Source organism: Patella vulgata, chromosome 4 (genome assembly GCF_932274485.2).
Source record: "Patella vulgata chromosome 4, xgPatVulg1.2, whole genome shotgun sequence".
In the NCBI taxonomy this organism is placed as follows: domain Eukaryota; kingdom Metazoa; phylum Mollusca; class Gastropoda; family Patellidae; genus Patella; species Patella vulgata.
Genome location: NC_065882.2, coordinates 64,260,523 through 64,278,088, shown reverse-complemented (window position 1 = coordinate 64,278,088; position 17,566 = coordinate 64,260,523). Strand labels below are relative to the sequence as shown.

General features: G+C 37.1%; 1 protein-coding gene across 1 annotated transcript; it reads left to right on the top strand.

Moving 5' to 3' along the window:
• Positions 1 to 11,480: 11,480 nt before the first annotated feature.
• LOC126818761 (kelch-like protein 24) lies at positions 11,481 to 16,612 on the top strand. The gene is made up of 2 exons (XM_050546313.1): positions 11,481 to 11,612; positions 12,512 to 16,612. The coding sequence occupies exon 2, from the start codon at positions 12,557 to 12,559 to the stop codon at positions 14,264 to 14,266; it is 1,710 nt and encodes a 569-aa protein (XP_050402270.1). The 5' UTR covers positions 11,481 to 11,612; positions 12,512 to 12,556; the 3' UTR covers positions 14,267 to 16,612.
• Positions 16,613 to 17,566: the final 954 nt, after the last annotated feature.

Genomic DNA, 17,566 nt, shown 5'->3' with positions numbered 1-17,566 from the left:
TCGAATCAGAGACCTTACTGAAAAGTATACCACAGCTTTACAAAAAATATAAAAAAGACGGCGGGGTAAAGACGGATTGAGATTGGGAAAAAATCCAAACATTTCTTTTCTAATTAAGGATTGTACAAGCCTATAGGTAAAATCATTGGCATATAACTGGAGTTGTTTGATATTCTTGATGACACGAAGAGGGATATATCTATTGGATGTAATATATTTAATTATGTGATATTTGAGCGTGTATCTATGGCCATTTTGACATAACAATCTGTATGACCGTACAACATGTTATGTTGACCGAGGTCTTATTCCACGAGGGTATATAGGCTGTCTGGTTGAAATTACACCGTTTCTCTTATATAGTTGATTAACCATAAAGATGTATGATCGAATTAGTGATACCATTTAAGAATACATATTCCACTGCTTTAAATTGAAGTTACTTTGGGAATCACAAATGTCCCATGCACAAAACAAGTACAATTAAAACACGGGCAAAGGTCCGGGTGTATGTTGCAGGATTATTCTGGCTGTTTCGAGGAAGAAGCACGTGTACAACTTTCAAAACTGTAATAACAGATGTGACACTGCCGAGACAGAAGGTGGAAAGACTGACAAATGGCCAGAGCCGGCGGAAGCAATTCTTGATTGGGGTGGAAGCTTCAGGTGTCTAGATGGTTGGAAACGCTTTCTAAGCGATTTCTGGCTTGTATAATTACTCGGCAATGAAGTTTTTGGGTTGTTTTTTTTAACCCCTTGCCACGAAAGCACCCTAGTCGATGTTGTTTTCCTGTAAAGTTGAACTGGACAAATATATACATAGTATTACCAAGGTTGTGGACACTCTAGATGTCACAGTTTTTATTAGATTTTGATTACGCAAATAATGTAAAAGCATATAATACCCAGGGCGACCATCGGATGTCTGAACCAGCACCCGAACGTAAATGGTCCGGACCATTGGCCCATGTCAGTTGTTTCGCCTGCTATATTTCTGCTATTTACTCATTTCTAAAACTATATTTTTGACGATGGGGATGAAGGGATGCTTTTTAAACACTTTCTTACAACGCTGACTCCATCCGGGTTAACTGGTAACATGGATCATTTTACCAATCTTAATTTGTCAAATTCATCAAGAATACTCGAATAAACCATACCCTAACCTTCATTCTCTAACTTCCGGGTGTTACCATGGACCCTCAAATACGATCTATGGTGTAAATAACGCATTGGCAATCGGCAATTTTATATTTTTTAAACTAATCTACACACGTACCAGCCTTTTCAGCCACCCTTGAACTATCCCGACCGTGCTCTATCGCATGGTACGGCTGGGAGGTCACAATTTATTTCCGATTTTGTAGTCCGAAAAATCACGTTTTTAGCTTAGAGGTAGCAATTTTCATCTTATTTTCAAAATCGTTCAAATATATCACCGTTACATGGTTGAGTTCGAAATTCCTGAAAATCGGACCAAAACTTCCCGTCAAATGACCGCCCCCCTTTACGCAAATTGTGTAAAACCAAGGTTGTAACAATTTTTATCCGACTTGGATGAAACTTAAAACGAGTGTTGGGTGAGTTCGTTCTAAAATTATGCCTAATGCCTTTTACGCAAAATGTGAAATATGAATGAAGTTTGTGGATCTCCCAGGAGGCGACAATTTTTGTCCAATTCATGAAGTAAAAATTAAACTATGTGTTGAGGATCAAAAGTTCTTGGATGAGTTTCACTTTGGTACGCATAAGACCTTCCATTGTAGAGCTTTAGCCCCTGCAGCAGAATGTTAGAAAAACAGAAAAACTCTATCCCGTCGTGTTTTAATTAGCCAATCTGTCATAGATACAACGGAAATGAGATGGAATGAAATATTCGAACGTTCAGTAAACTTAACCAATCGCGACCCTCGCAACTTGGGGCTCTTAACCCAGGCTCTTAACCACGGGTTTTTCTTTTGAAAGTCTACGTTTTACTTCTAGAAGTCTCACTTCTCTTCCAGTTACGTCACTGTATCTAACTGAATAGTTACAATTGCGTGCAATAACCTGGAGAACAGGGTACTTGCGGCCAAATTATTGAGGTGGGGGGGGGGGGGGCTAAAGATACACTAGCCCCCCACTCCGCCGTTCCGAATGGCTCATTGTTTAGTTGATCGGGGGGCTAAAAGACGAAATACCTATTTCTATCAATCGAAAGCCTAATTATTTATCTTAACAGACCGGCAGTCGTGTGTAATGCTTAATCGGCCTGTAGCATAATTTATCATCATCTTTCGGATGATTGTTGCTGTTGTATCAGATGAATTTTCTACTCTGCCAACAATTCCTTCAAGCATCGTTCGTGCATCCAAATTGAACACATAACTTTGAAACCTTAATATTTTGATAGTGTTTTCTTTATTAAATGTTTTTAGAAAAAAGAACGTTGTTGGTAGTTTGCAATCAGGTGGGAAAATTTGCACGGTGGACCGACGTTTTGAGCAGTTAACTGGTTAGAGTTTGGTTAAAATCGTTGTGGTCCAAACGTTGCACATTTGTTAAAAATACGTTTAAGAAGACGTATTTTGTTCTAATTAACAATTATCGGATTAATAACTTTTGTGTGTCCATTCGTCAAATAGTATGATGGTTTTGATATGTTTGCTTATCTTGACTCGTTGTACATTATGTACAGGTTATTTGGCAGGGGTTCTCAAATGTATAGTCAAGATATTTAGCTATTAAATAATAAAAGTATCGTGCATGAGGAAAATATGTTTCCTCTTTCTAGAACTTCTGATTTCACCTCGTATTTATTCACTTGCCTTTGCATTACTGTAACTTACAATTTTACAAAAATAGGATTGCCTAATTCAGGTGAAATGGATAACAAAACAAATGATATGGCAATACAACACATCATACTACACGCAAATTGGTTATTTCACAAAAATAATTTGGCCGTCGAGGGCAGGTGCTCTCAATGTATCCAACGACGTGATATATAGTCTTTGAAATTAATAACAAGACACGTGTATAAAAAAAATATCCATTCAAGATTATAGCTTATATCGCGTTGACAAGTTTGGGGGCAAAGGGGGTAAGTCCGGTACGAAACACTGAGCAGCTATAGGATTCGTCTTCTCATTGCCCCAATGCCTCCCCACAATTTGAAAAAGACCCGTTAAAAACTATAGCCTCTATCGCATTCACAAGGTTTTCAATCCGTCGCGGAACGCATAAATTGATAGGGTTCGTCCTCCCATGTACAATACAGCCGCTACCGCGTTCTCAAGCCAATTGTTGACGCACGGACCGACAGTATACACCCAAACTACATATGGGCTATAAAAATCATAATCAATCACAAGCATTATCAATCACAATGATTACACATGACAACTGGTGCAGATCTTGTTCGGGCACCCATTTGGAGTCATGGCCATCAATAACAACTTTAAATCGTTTAAAAGCACTATCTCCAAATTAGTCAAAACTAGATTTAAGATTGTCATGTACAAGAAAATGTTAATATAGCGGCATTCGTGTCTAGTGTCAAAACCCATTAATCAGTATAATTAAATAAATAACAATAGCATCCTAAAACTACGGTAAGTCTGTTTTTGGCGGCCTTAAAAATATCCTAAGAAGTCATGTTTAGACAGAAATTTTGTGTTGTTCGATTATCCTCTATGGAGTCTATGACACAGTGCTTTGAACAATCTTAGGTCTAGACAATGGAGCGTACAATACAAAGACCCTTGATATGCTCGTGGCAGCATGTACACACTGTTAATATCCTAGATATGAAACTAACTGCTATAAAAAGAAAGTAGCTTGAAATGAAATGGGATTTACTCATTTAGCATCCTACTTTTCTGTAGCGACCTAGCTAATCAAGTGGATTATGAAGGAATTTAGCTCGGACAGCGTACACGTCCTATCCGAGCGACTAGACACTGTCCTAGCCAGATCCTCGGCCAGGCACACCGGACGAGGACAACCCGCGTAGGAAAATCCGGATTAACGTTCTGGGTCAAGACGGGGTGGGGGGGGGTTCGGGGACCTCATGGTTAGCGTGTCAGTGATTACTCACTAGATCACTGCGGCTCCTCTAAAATTTGAAGACAACATACTGATTTAAGATAGACAAGGAAAACAGCCCCCCCCCCCCAACGCCACACACACACCGATCGGCGACCAACCCCACTCCCATACTCGTATAATTGATCTGTTCCGCTGTACCGAACCCCCTTAACAATACTACTTATTAGTACATTATCAGAAAGATTTATTTCAATTAAAAGAAAAAAGAATATTTTTTTTAAGATTTTAAGAGTAAGTTTTGCCTTATAAAATTGGTGCTGAAACGTTTGAACTGTTTATCTTAAAGTACTTAAACATAATAGTGTTAAATAAATTAAAGAGCGGGTCATATCTTTCTTCAATTAGAATTTTTTTTATTGTAAATAATAATGGCCTGTCACGGGATTTTCTGGTCTTCAATAACTTATGATTTACGGTACCGACGAATGGGTTTGTTTTTTCTTCATAATTATTTCAGGACTACGATTCTTTAACAAGGGCTATTGGATTAAAACAAACAGCTTCCTTAATATCTCCGTCGATAAGCTCTATTTTAGGGTCTCTGTATATCAAATCCGATTGAGAGCTGACCATATCAACTTCATTCATCAAATCAAACAAATTTAACCATGGTTCATTGCCATCGTAAACCGTTTCACTATCACGGACACGTTTTTGTTCGTATACACGTCTAGCTTTTCTGTCTTGTTTGTTTTTATGAATTAAAATTTGAATGTTCTCAAAATAGCGAAAGAAATTTTCGGCAATGTTTTTCTCCTCGGTATGCATATATGATGAACTGGGGTGAATGTCGTAAAATGTCATATGACCCATATCCACGACCATGTTTGATTCACTAAGAGTGTAAGCTAAATCGCCATCCAAAATGGAACATTTACCCGTATCGTTCACTTGTATCTCGTGTTCGCGAGAATATTCAGGGTCCATTACAGCATCGTTGCTCAAAAGAAAACTCAAAAATCCTTGTCCTCGTGTCACGTCCGAAGATTCCGCATACACCTTTCCGTTGTTTTCTACAAATAGACCGGTAAACGAACTAACGCCCGGTGTGAATTTTGCAGTACAAACTGATTGATATTCCTGGTCAGCTACGTATGGAAGAGCTTGGGGTAAATTTGTGGCGCATGGATTTAAACTTGTTGATATAGATGTGTCAACTTTCACAGTCTCTTTAATCTCTACCACTGGAACGATCGCAGGAACTGTACTTGCTGTGGTCGTGTTTTTGTTCTCCTTACAGGAAAAGGTCGATCTACTTGAAGTGGGTGAAGCCACTGGAACGGGTTGAAGTATGAATTTTGGTTTAACATCACAGGTTTTCATTGAGGTATCCCCTACACTATGGCTGATATTAAAATGCGTCTTGTTTCTGATAGTGTAAACTTCACTTTCAAATGGGTGGCGTGCTTTCTCAAAGTTCTTGACATCCGTGAGTGGTTGCCGGAACACTTCGTTTCCAGAATTACGGGAGGTCACATTGCCTAATGCACTTTTTGTAGCCTTCTTCAGAGATTTACTCCATTTCTGGTACGGCGTTAGGTCTTTCTTCACACTTGCAGATTTTGAGGACTTGGTCTTTGGTTTTTTCGGGGCCACGCGTTTTCTGTAAAGATCGTAAAATTCCTGCTTCATACTGTAACTCGTTAGTATCGTAATTATCAATCTGATTCTGAACTACTGAAATAACCAAAATAAAGATATGGTTGAAGGTAAGTTTAGCTGATAAAACCAAGGTGAAGGGTTAATAGAAACCCAATTAGACAAGAACTTTGTTTGCAAATATTTGTACCTTAGTTCAAAATTACCCCGGTGGCAAGCCCCCTTAACCCCATGGCTCGGTCACGTATATGGCAGGATGTCCAACCATGGGATAAAATTTAATTTTGCATATATTGGGGCCCAGGGAATTTTCCACACAAGATGTTTGCGTCCTTCGAGAAGACGGAAAGCGGATTTACTTCAAAATAACTTCATTATAATATCCCTGTTCTTTATAAATACACCCACACAGAAGCAATTATAATGTCCCTGTTCTTTATAAATACACCCACACAGAAGCAATTATGTCTCGACGACAGCTTAACCAAATTTGATATTTCGGCAAAAGGGGATAAAATGGAACTCAAAGTCGAAGAATGCTGAATATTGATCGGGTTCGTCCTCCTATTGCCCCAATGCTTCGCTCAATATGAAAAGAATCAGCTAATAATTTTAGTTATTCACAAGGTTTTCGACAAAGGAATGGGGCGGAATATCGAAGAAGAGTATAGGGTTCCTCCTCTCATGACCCCAATGCTCCCCATCGCGTATCATGTTCACAAGGTTTTTGGCAAAAGGGGGATTACTCAGGTACGAAAAGTCGCCCCGAACGCTGAATTAGAATAGGATTTGTCCTCTCATATAGCCACAATGCTTAACGCAAATTTAAAAAGAATCGATTAATTAAAGACATAGTCTGTATATCGCGTTCACAAGTCAATTATCGACGGGTAGACCAACGGACCGGGTAACGATATAATACGTCCACACTGAAATGTGGGAGTATAACAATTGGAGGGTAGATCACAAGCAAATTATCCAACTTCGATTAAAAACTGGATTTAAGGTGGACGGAGGAGGGGTAGCATGGAAGGGCCAGGCGGTTAAAATGGAAAGTGTAAACTGTGTAGGACGGGAATAAGATGGGAACCACGGGGATGTGTGAGGGGAGGCGGGGGTAAGGTGACCGGAGGAGTATTTTATGTCTGGTATAAAATTGATAATGTTGGTAGTTGATAAGATAGGTTGAAAGAGCATGGAAGGCAGAATGAGCGGAAGGGATTATAATAGAGGGAAAGTCATAAAACGGGGCGGTCGGGTATTGTTAGGGGGGGGTGTGTGTGTGGGGGGGGGGGGACGAGTGATCAGTGGATGCGTAAGGGTGTAACCTGGCTTGGGGTGGATTTCGGGTCTTTAGTTTGATGAGCAGAAATGGGGCTACCCACGTGTTGTTTGGTCTTAAAAAGTGTTGACAATGCTGGCGTAGTTGAGTGTATTCATTATTGCAGCTACAGTCTCCTTGTCCGCAGATACGGTGGTGATGGGTCCCATCTTTCTTAAGTTATTTGAGGTCTCTGTGTTCTCATTAGGTGTGGTTGTTGGGTTGTCACCTGTGAGGGGGCTAACATTGATAACAGTTTTAGTAGTTCACAAACCATTCTCAGACTGAAGTTAAGAATTTACTCAAAATTGTTCGCCTTATTTTAACTAAAATATAGCCCTTCATAAAACTTTTGTTGTTTTAATGTATTAAATACATCAATAAGAAACTATGTGCAAAGTTTTGTGTTTCTGGATCAAAGAAATTTCTCATAAACAGTGATTGGAAGTTGAGTAAATTCTTAACTTTAGTCTGAGAATGCTTTGTGAACTCGGGGCCTGAGATATAGCAGGTTCTTGGGGTACATTTTAGTTGGTTGATATTACTGGTACGGTTGCATTTCACAAGGATGTATAGATTGGCATTGGCTTTAATCTGTTGCGAAGTATGTTATATGTATCAGAATTAATTGGAGGCGAGCTGGTGGCACAGAACTTCAGATAATTTGATGTGTTTTTCGTGTACCTTAATAGCGACGAAAGAATCGGTATCGAAATAAACATCTTAGTAACCTGTGATTTATACAACTGTGTCATGTGACATACCTGAAATGTTCTGTAAAAGGTACGTCAATAGTCAGTGAGCAGCTAAAAAGACCAGTATACGTTGTCGTCTGGTCAGTGGATCAGAACTGGATTCATGATCAAGCGTTCATGATCAGAATCATTAAGGTGATTAAGGTCATCAAGAGATGCGTTCGTTCTCGCGATAAAGAGTTACATTAGCGAGGCGTGTCAATTATTCTGTTTGTACGTTCCGCGTGTCAGGGATATTTATCATTGAAAATGCATGGGAGTGGCCATTTATGATGATCGTTGGAATATGTTGATAGTTTTCAGTTACATTTTATACGTTAGTCATTTGGTAATGTACCTTAGGTTTTGGGATGGAGCAATTAGATTTCTGGCTGGGATACCCAACTATTGAAAACATCTGCCTTGCCATTCTTATGTTGAGCATTTTGCAACATGTTTCGTGCGATAAGTAAATGGGCTCATCTGACTTAGCCTTTGGTGTGGGGAAACAGGAACGTCTGGATGGGTCGGCGGAAAGTTTACCCAATACTACCCAACATAATTGAAGTATTACATTAGTTTCCAACAATAATGAGGTAGTATTGGGTAGACCTAGTGCTTAGTTTCGGGTAGTAGTGGTAGTGGGTAAATCGCTCAGCCCGGCGGGGATACCCCACCACTGAAAATGTCTGGAGGTGATCTTTTTTGTGATTTTGCTGGACATTTTGCAACATGTTTCGTGTGGTTAGTAAATGAGCTAGTGGGGTGGGGTGGGACAATTGGGACACCTGACGAGTTTACACCACCGCTGAAAATATCTGACAATTGGCACCTCTGATGCACGTGACGGTGCTGAACATGATGCAACAAACTTCATGCAGTTGGTAAATGCGCTGATCTAGCCTGCTTAGCTTAATAAATGGATGTCTTTACAATTAGAATTTCCCAACATTAGAATTTACTGATTTTGTCAATGGTTTAATAGCGGAAAGGCATTTGTGATGCACAAAAATATTCCCAGCATATCGAAAAAAGTGACGAAAAGTTAGAACCAGCGGTTGCCAGGCAAGATACGCCCACATTTTGCAAGAGATGGATAGAGAACAAGCTAAAAAAAAAGGCGATTTTTTGTAGAAATCAGGGGCCTTAATCCCGGAAGTTACGGTCTGATATGCAACAATATCGAAAGGAATCGAGATCCTTTGGATATAAACATATATTTTAAGTTTCGTCAAGATCGGATAAAAATTGTGACTTCTAGGGGTCAACAACCTTGGTATTTTTATTACATACTTTTACACTATCTGCGTACAAGTACCAGCCGGTTTTTCAATTTTCACGAAATTCGAACTCAACCATCATCAGGGCGTAACGGTGATACATATGTAAACGTTTTTTGATTTTTTAAAATCGGATTAAAATTGTGACTTGTAGAGTGTCCACAACCTTGGTATTACATACTTTTACACTATTTGCATACGAGAAGCGGCCATTTTGTCCGGCAGCTTTGTTGATATTTTCACTAAATTCGAACTCCACCATCATTATGGTGTAACGGGGATATATTCGAACGGTTTTTTTTTAATCGGATAAAAATTGTGTCCTCTAAAGGGACCACAAGCGAAAGGGCGATTTTTGGTACCATCAGGGGCCATATTCCATTTCAAGTTTCATCAAAATGTCCACAAGCTAAAAACGTAATTTTTCGTACAATCAAGTTATCAAGGGCCATAATCCATGCCAATTTGGAAAGGAACCGAGATCTTTGGAAGATAGACCTATATTTCAAATTGTGGACGGACGGGCGGGCGGAAGGACAGGGGCGACGACAAGATATGTCCATATGAAAATCTGGGCGTATAAAAATCGTGGATTTTATAAGTCAAATGGGTGCGAAAACCAGAACGCAGAACGCCTGTAACTTTTTTTGACCAAGGCCGATTTTGGTGGATTTTTATCCCTGATTGTACTTACTAAGACCTTTCATTAAAAAGCAAGAATTATCTTTTTCGGATTTTTTTCCTCAGCTCACTAAGTCCGAAGTTCTCCTACCAGCCTAATTACTACCAGTGATATCCCAGTAACCTGTTGTTGGACCTACCTCAGATAATAGGTAGGACCTAGTTTGAATGTTTCGTTCACACTAAATTTACAAAATGAGGCCGAATCTAACCGGGTAGAGACTCGAACTAAAGACGTAAAGTAAGACAGTATGGACAATATATATGGTCAATCTGAACGACAGGCCCACCTAGGCCTACCATTTAATTTTCGTACGTTAGTTACGTGCGAGTCTATGGTCTGGCTATATAATTCCTGTGGACGTCAATAGCAAACGGGGGTCACGGTGGCTAAGTGGATAAGACGCCGGCTCGATAGCCTGGACGAGTGTTCGATCCCTGCATTGGCCGAGAAAGTAGCCTACAATCCAGCTTTTCCGGTGTGGTTCCCCCTTGTCAGGGATGCAGGACGTGAGGTCCTGATGATAAGGGCAGCTGTCTAGTCCTCGTTCGGATGGGACGAAAAACCGAGATCCCGTGTACACATTGGCGTGCACGTAAAAGATCTCTTGACAGATGGAATTCGATACATTATCATGGGTAAGCCGTGCTCGTAGTGCGCTGTCCGAGCAAAATTTCCCATAGGGAACACTGAGTCGAGTGTAATAAAGTGTATGGCATTGTGCCCGTCTTCATTAGCCCAATTCGGAGCAGAGCAGTAGGACGTTAAACCCCATTTCATTTCAATAGCAAACAGTATTAATAATACTATATGTATAAAATCTGATCTACACTGACTTTGACTACGGGCTAAACAAACTATCGAATCTACTGTAGCATCAAGCCCTAACCCTAGGCAGAGGCTAGGCCATAGCCATAGGGCCTAGACTGGGCTATTTTTACCTCTTTTCTACTTACTAGAAATTAATGCCAGTCTAATAATCCTACAACAAATGCCTGACAGACAAGTTGGGTTTGATTTTGTAAAATTACTATTTTGGGGTAAATAAGTCGCCGGAAGCCTGCTAGTGCTACTGTATTGTAAAATGCTTGTCTACATTGACGTCTGCTGCGATCCACGCACGAAAAGGCTAAAGTCACATGACAAAATACCTTTGTCACGTGATTGACGAATGACGGAATTAAAAATTAGAAAATTAAAGGGACAATAACACTCTTGCTGGCTTGAAAGCTCCAGAAAATAAATAATATCTCTATCTAAGTACTAGATGTTTAAGTGTCCTACCTGTTGTGTAAATTATCCATTACATCCTATTTTACTTGTCCAGAGGGTTCGGAAATATTTTTAAATCGAAGTTTCATTTGAAAAGGTTTACGTTAGACGTTTCAAACCATATGTTGAATTTTTCTAAATTGTTAAATAAGGTGTGTTAAGCTGAAATTTGTATCATTAATTAATTGGAATATTGTAAAATAGTACAATTTGTTGACCAGAATACAGATTGGGACACATTATTCAGTTACAACAAGAGTGGTATTGAGCCTTTAAAAGAGTTATAATATATTATGTAAAAGGATACATTTTTCCACCTTTTTATAGACCAATGGGTGCGCTATCCTGTATTTCGTATTTTTAAACTCTTGGATAATTTTATGATCATTTGAGCTGAAATCTATATTAAATCGTTTTATGATAATTTGAGCTAAAATCTATATTAATTCGTTTTTCAGATTGGAATTTCAATGTTAAATTTGAATTGACCAAGGGAGACAACTGCTTGTAATAAAATCTTGTAAACTTCCGGTAGTAAACAAAACTACGATGTTTGAGAGAAGAAATTCCGATTGTTACGTTGGTTTTTTTTGTAGTAATTAACTCTTATATCAGTCACTTGTGAAAACCATAAGGTATGTACCTATTCTTGTAAAATTTTCATAATTTTTGTCTTTTGTTTGCTTTGCTAGCTGACTGCAAAGGTACTTCCTTCAATCGGAATTAATGTCATTGGATCATTGGTGATATTTCTTCGTGTCTCGTCTACTGATCATGATAACGTAGCTACGAGAAACGTTTAGATGGATTTGTTTTTAGTTACTATTGTGTCCATTAAATTTCACTTTCCAATTTATTTCATTTATTAATGCCTGCAGCGTCTGAAGAAAAAAAAGAGAAAATGATTTTATACCTGTACATTTATTTCAATATTATTTGTCATTGAGTGATTGCCATCTTTATGGTTAATTAATTAAATATATCCATGTGGCAAGAATATTTACGTACAACAGCAACTATTATCTTTGAGTCTAATACCATTTTTCACTTGTGTTAAAGACTTACCATCCTGTTAGTCTCTCTAAATCACATATTTTGGTCGGCTATTGGAGTAGCTTTGTCCATTTTGTGACTTGGGTGTGCTTCAAGTTCAATTGATATCAGATAAGATTGTGTCAGATGATTATGTGCTTAAATGACATTGTAGTTTGGTTTGGAGGAAATTGAATGAATGACAATCGATCTTTGTTTTATGGAATGATGCAACTTAAATGCCACACATACATAGATAAATAAATTCAAGTACACATGTACACACAGGTCTATGACAATGCTTATTCTTTCCGGGAACTGTGATACTGCATCTCTTAATTATCATAAAGCATTCAGTAAAATGTCCTAATTTGATTTGATTTGATCAACTGCAGACCATTATCTGGCAATCTGCAGAGGTTTTACAGATCAAGCACAGAACATAGGCAATGTTCCTGTGTTAATAATTTGGATTTAATTAAATTTCTTTTGATTATTTCAGATGATACTATTAATATATAAGTCAAGACTATAGAACTCAAACAATATGGCAGCTACATTGATGAGCAGGGACTGGGAGGGAAGAATAGCAGTCTCAGTACTTGATGGTTTTGGAAAATACTTCTCATCTGGAACCTTTACAGACACCCAGATCCATGTTGAGGGGGAAGTTTTTCACTGTCATAAAGTATTTCTTTGTGCTATATCAGATTACTTTCGTGCCATGTTTTTGTCTGGTATGAGAGAAAGTCTGGATGGTCGCGTGTGTATAGATGATAAGCTTATTAGTGGCTCGCTATTTCGTGATATTTTATCTTTTTATTATAATGGAAAAGATTCTGTTGTCACTGCTGAAAATGCTGAGGATCTTTTACGAGCAGCTTCAATTTTACAAATGAATTGTCTTATTGAAAAATGTGAAGACTTTTATCTTGCTCAACTCACTTCAGAAAATGCTTGGGAAATCTTAAAATTAGCAAAATGCCTGAACAGCCAAATGTTGTACAAAAAAACAAGAGAATTCATTACAAGTAATTATGAAAGTGTTAGTAAGGAAGCTGAATTCTTAGCATCAGATTTTGATGACCTCTCTGACCTTTTGATCAGTGATGATTTAAGGATACAGAATGAAGATGTTGTCTGTGAATCTGTTATAAGATGGCTGGGTCACAGTGAAGACAGATATAGCTATGCAAAAATCTTGTTTGGTTCTGTTCGTTTGAAGTTTGTTTCTAACGAATTTCTGAAAATGACTAAGATTTTCTGTGAAGCAAGCTCTGAATTAAAAGAATGCATTCCGTTAATTTGCAATAGTATTGAACAACGATCAAAGTTTCATTTTGGAGATGGTACTGGTCCATCACCGAGAAATTTTGAAGAGATTTTAATAACCATTGGTGTTAAAGTTTCCTCTTGTGTTCTACCGAGGGTAAATGGCTACAGTTTTCAACAAAAGACATGGTTTGCACTAGAGTCACTACCCTTGGATCCAGGTGTTGGTTTTGCTGTGTGTACATGTAACAATGATGTGTTTATATCAGGAGGATCCGGAAGAAAAAGCTACCTGCTTCAGTATATTAGTGATGCAAATGTCTGGCGGTCATGTCCAGATATGGTGAAACGTAGAAGTTATCATGCAATGGTGTCAATCAAGGACAACCTCTATGTTATAGGCGGCTGTAATCGCAACAATGGTGCCCTGGAATCTATTGACACATACAACACTATTGATCACACATGGTCGGATTTTGGTGACCTACAATTGGGCGTCTATTCCATTTCATCAACAGTTCTTAAAGAACAAATTTTCATATTTGGTGGGCGTGGTCAGTCAAGTCGTATGTGTCATGAAATTCAAATGATTGACGTCAATCTTAGAACATCAAGTATTATTTCTGCATTTAGTTCTCCTGTTACAGAGAGTCGTGCATTAAGTATTAATGATGACAGTTTAGTTGTTTTAACCAATGGGAGTGTTCTAAAAGTATTAGAGGATGGAGCTGTGTGTCCTGTTGCCACCATTCCTAATTTTGATCGTTATAATTTTGGTGTTTCTTCTCATCAAAATTCTTTAATTATTTTGGGAGGTGAGACAAGGTACCCCTCGGATACCGGAACATATGATGATTTGATTATTATGAACTTAACTAATGGTCAAATAGAAATTATGCCTGATAAACTTTATCCTGGCGCTTGTGCTTTTGGTTGCATAAAAATATTGATGAAACGTGCATTCTTAGCTTCGCCATCTTCGTAAATCAGCAACACTCAAATAACAAAAGTAAATTTTGCTATTTTTAATACATACCGTTATTTTTTAAAAAGGGTCAAATGTAAATTTTAAAGAAAATGAAAATTTTGGAATACTGCTACAATAGTAATATTTAATGTGCAATTCATATTGTTACAAATTGCATTCTCTGATATCCTTTTTTTCCTACACAGAAATAAACCTATCAACATTTAATATTTTTCAACTGCGAAAATATAGTTACATGTATATCTTTCTGTTTGTAGATGAATGTTCTATGGAGTTGATTTAGGCTACATGTACATGTATTTTTGTTCAGAATACTTATAAATAAAAATGTGCCGTGCCCTCAAAATCCACCATAGAGCTTATTGTTTTTATTAGTCAGTCATATAATTACATACCTTTAAGTGGGCACATATTTCACTGCCTCACGGCAACCTAAATATTTTTTTTATTTCTATTTGAATATTGTGATCGATTTGAATTTGGATATATTTTATTCTTTGTTTTGATTTTTAATCCTCTGTATACTGTAATTAAACTGTCTCATATCAGGACTCAAATTCATTCTTACTCCTCACAATCTTTTATTTGGTTTTGATTTATCCCACTCTACGCTGCTGTGTAAAAAACCATGGGGGTGGGGGTGAATGGTTATGCGTGTGCGTTGGATCACAAGGTATGTTATTGAATCAAGTGGGCGTGGTTTCAATTGCCTGTCCAACCTCATGGGTTTTCTCAGGGTCCTCCCACTGCTTAAGACCCCTACAGATGTATGTGCAAAATTTAATTTTTGACATGGTTGCTATGGTTGATCTGTTACATCTACACATAATTTCCAGATGTGATGTAAATAATGGAGAGTAGTTATATTGTTGGAGTAAAGTAAACAATAGTAACAAGTCAACTTGTCAGCTCCACACCAAGAAAACATTCAGTTTATGTCGGATGGGAAATGAATATAGATTTGTGATTTATAGTTACTTTTTTAAAAATTTATTTGATTTCAATAGACCTACATGTACCTGTTACTCAATATGTAACTACCGGTATAACTTTTTGTTACAGATCAACCATAGAAAAGATAGTTGCTTTAAAATTATATCGGGAATGTAATCAGTTAAATTTGGGTCCTGTTGACAATTTCAGAAATCGGGTAGCTTTTAATCTGCTGTTTGTTTGTTTGTTAATTATTTAATCCACTTCAAACAAAATATTAGACTATAGTAATTAATTCTTTAACTATAGTATTTGGGGCTTTTAGGTTTTAAGCCGCCTTCCACTGATCGTAAATACTGTACATGTATATGTCAATCCTGATCAAAAACATGTTGTCATATATTTTTGTTTGAAATATTAATATGGGAAATACATACTATATAAGTTTTAGACTTGTACCATTTAGTCAGCGCATAGGAAAATGTATACCACAAATGTACGATATTATACAAGCTGTGTCTATAATGATTGACAGTTAATCCTCCTTTTTATAAAGTTGTCTTTTACACATTCACCTTTATTCTTTTACTGACATTTTATCTAAAAGGCATTGCAATTACTTTTGTATTTTAATTTTTGTATGTATCTTATTTACAATTGGGAAATGACAGCTATCAGGAAAAAGTCTCATTTTGGGCTAGGTAACTGTAAAAAAATTTTTTTAAATATTTCTAAACAGACATTTATTTTATTTGGTCTTTGCCTAAATTGATGAGGTCAGGAAGACATATTTATTGTGACATACACTTGTTTATCTACAAGTATGACTTGATCTATCAAAGATATGATAGTGAAATTTGAACATATCTTTCATCGAGGTGAGTTACTGTAAGAACAGAAGTATTAAACATAAATTGGGTAATGATTGTTACTTAATTTATACATACTTCAAAATTACAAAGAAAATTTCCAGTACCATATTTCCCATTTTCTCTGTAACAGAGTGGGGCCTTACCTCATTGGAGTAGTTCTTGTTGAAGAGTCATTAACAAAGGTGAATGATATTTAATGTGACTTTTCTGTGACTTATGTCTTATTTGCAGACACAATATACTACTTTTCTTTCTCAATATAGACAGAGCTAGAATAGATGTTGTCAGATTTCACAGTGTAGCAATTTATACACAGGTTATGTATTTTATAGAGCTCTGTTAATGTACATTAAAGTATTTAGATTATTATATATATATATACATTTTGCCTACACTACTGGATCACTGGAATTCACACAGAATATGCATAATTATTTCTTTCATTCCTAATACATCAATTCCAATGCATTTTTGTTGTTTTAGAAACTATATAATGTGTTGTTGTTTGCAGTGTGTAATTTGTTACTATCTGCAATAAAGAGTCTATTTTATGTAGTGGCTTTACGTTTATTTTTGTTGTTAAAACAGTGGACTTACATACAGAATATCCGGATCCCATCGTCAGTTTACAAAAAATCTGAAGGAAATTTTAAGACCCATTCTCAGTAGTAAGGTGATTCTTCATCAATGCTGACAAGAAATGTGTGTCTAGTAATTCAGATGCGACAAAAAAAAAGGTCCCATGTACAAATTGGTATTGCAAATAAAATGATAGGTTGCCAGGCAACGAAACATGCCCACATCAGCTAAAAGGTCCGAGCGGTCAACAAGGGTTGCATATTTTTACATTTTTCAGTAATCAAAATATTTACAACTTACTAAAGTATGAGTAACAACTCATTTGGCTTCTAGTTCTGCCCTATACTAATGTTTACTATACAAAACATTTAATATCAAGGGCTATAACTTTGGTAGTAATTGTGAAAATCAATAGGCCTCTTTGTCACATGACATTTAAGACTGTGTATAAATCTAAAGTCCACTGGATATTAACTTTTGCGTTTAGAGCATCCACAAGGTATTTAAAAGTGATCAAGGGCCATAACTCTGGCAGTAATTCTTGGAAATCAATGAAAATCAAGGGCTATAACTCTGGCAGTAATCATCGGAAATGATTGAAAATCAATAGGCATCTTAGTCTCATGGCCTTTAATAGTGTGTATTAATTTAAAGTCAATCGGATATAAACTTGAGCATCTAGAGCATCCACAAGGGATCAAGGGTCATAACTCGGACAGTAATTCTTGGAAATCGTTGAAAAATCAATAGGCTTCCTGGTCTTATGACTTTAAACAATGTGTATAAATTTAAAGTCAATCCGATAATGACTTAAGCATCTAGAGTGTCCACAAGATATTTCAAAGTGATCATGGGCCATAACTCTGGCCTTAATTATCGGATATCAATGAAAATTGTTAGACTTCTTCGTTTT

Bases quoted from the DNA above. Each gene is read 5' to 3' on its own strand.
- LOC126818761 (XM_050546313.1), top strand. From the start codon at position 12,557: ATGGCAGCTACATTGATGAGCAGGGACTGGGAGGGAAGAATAGCAGTC.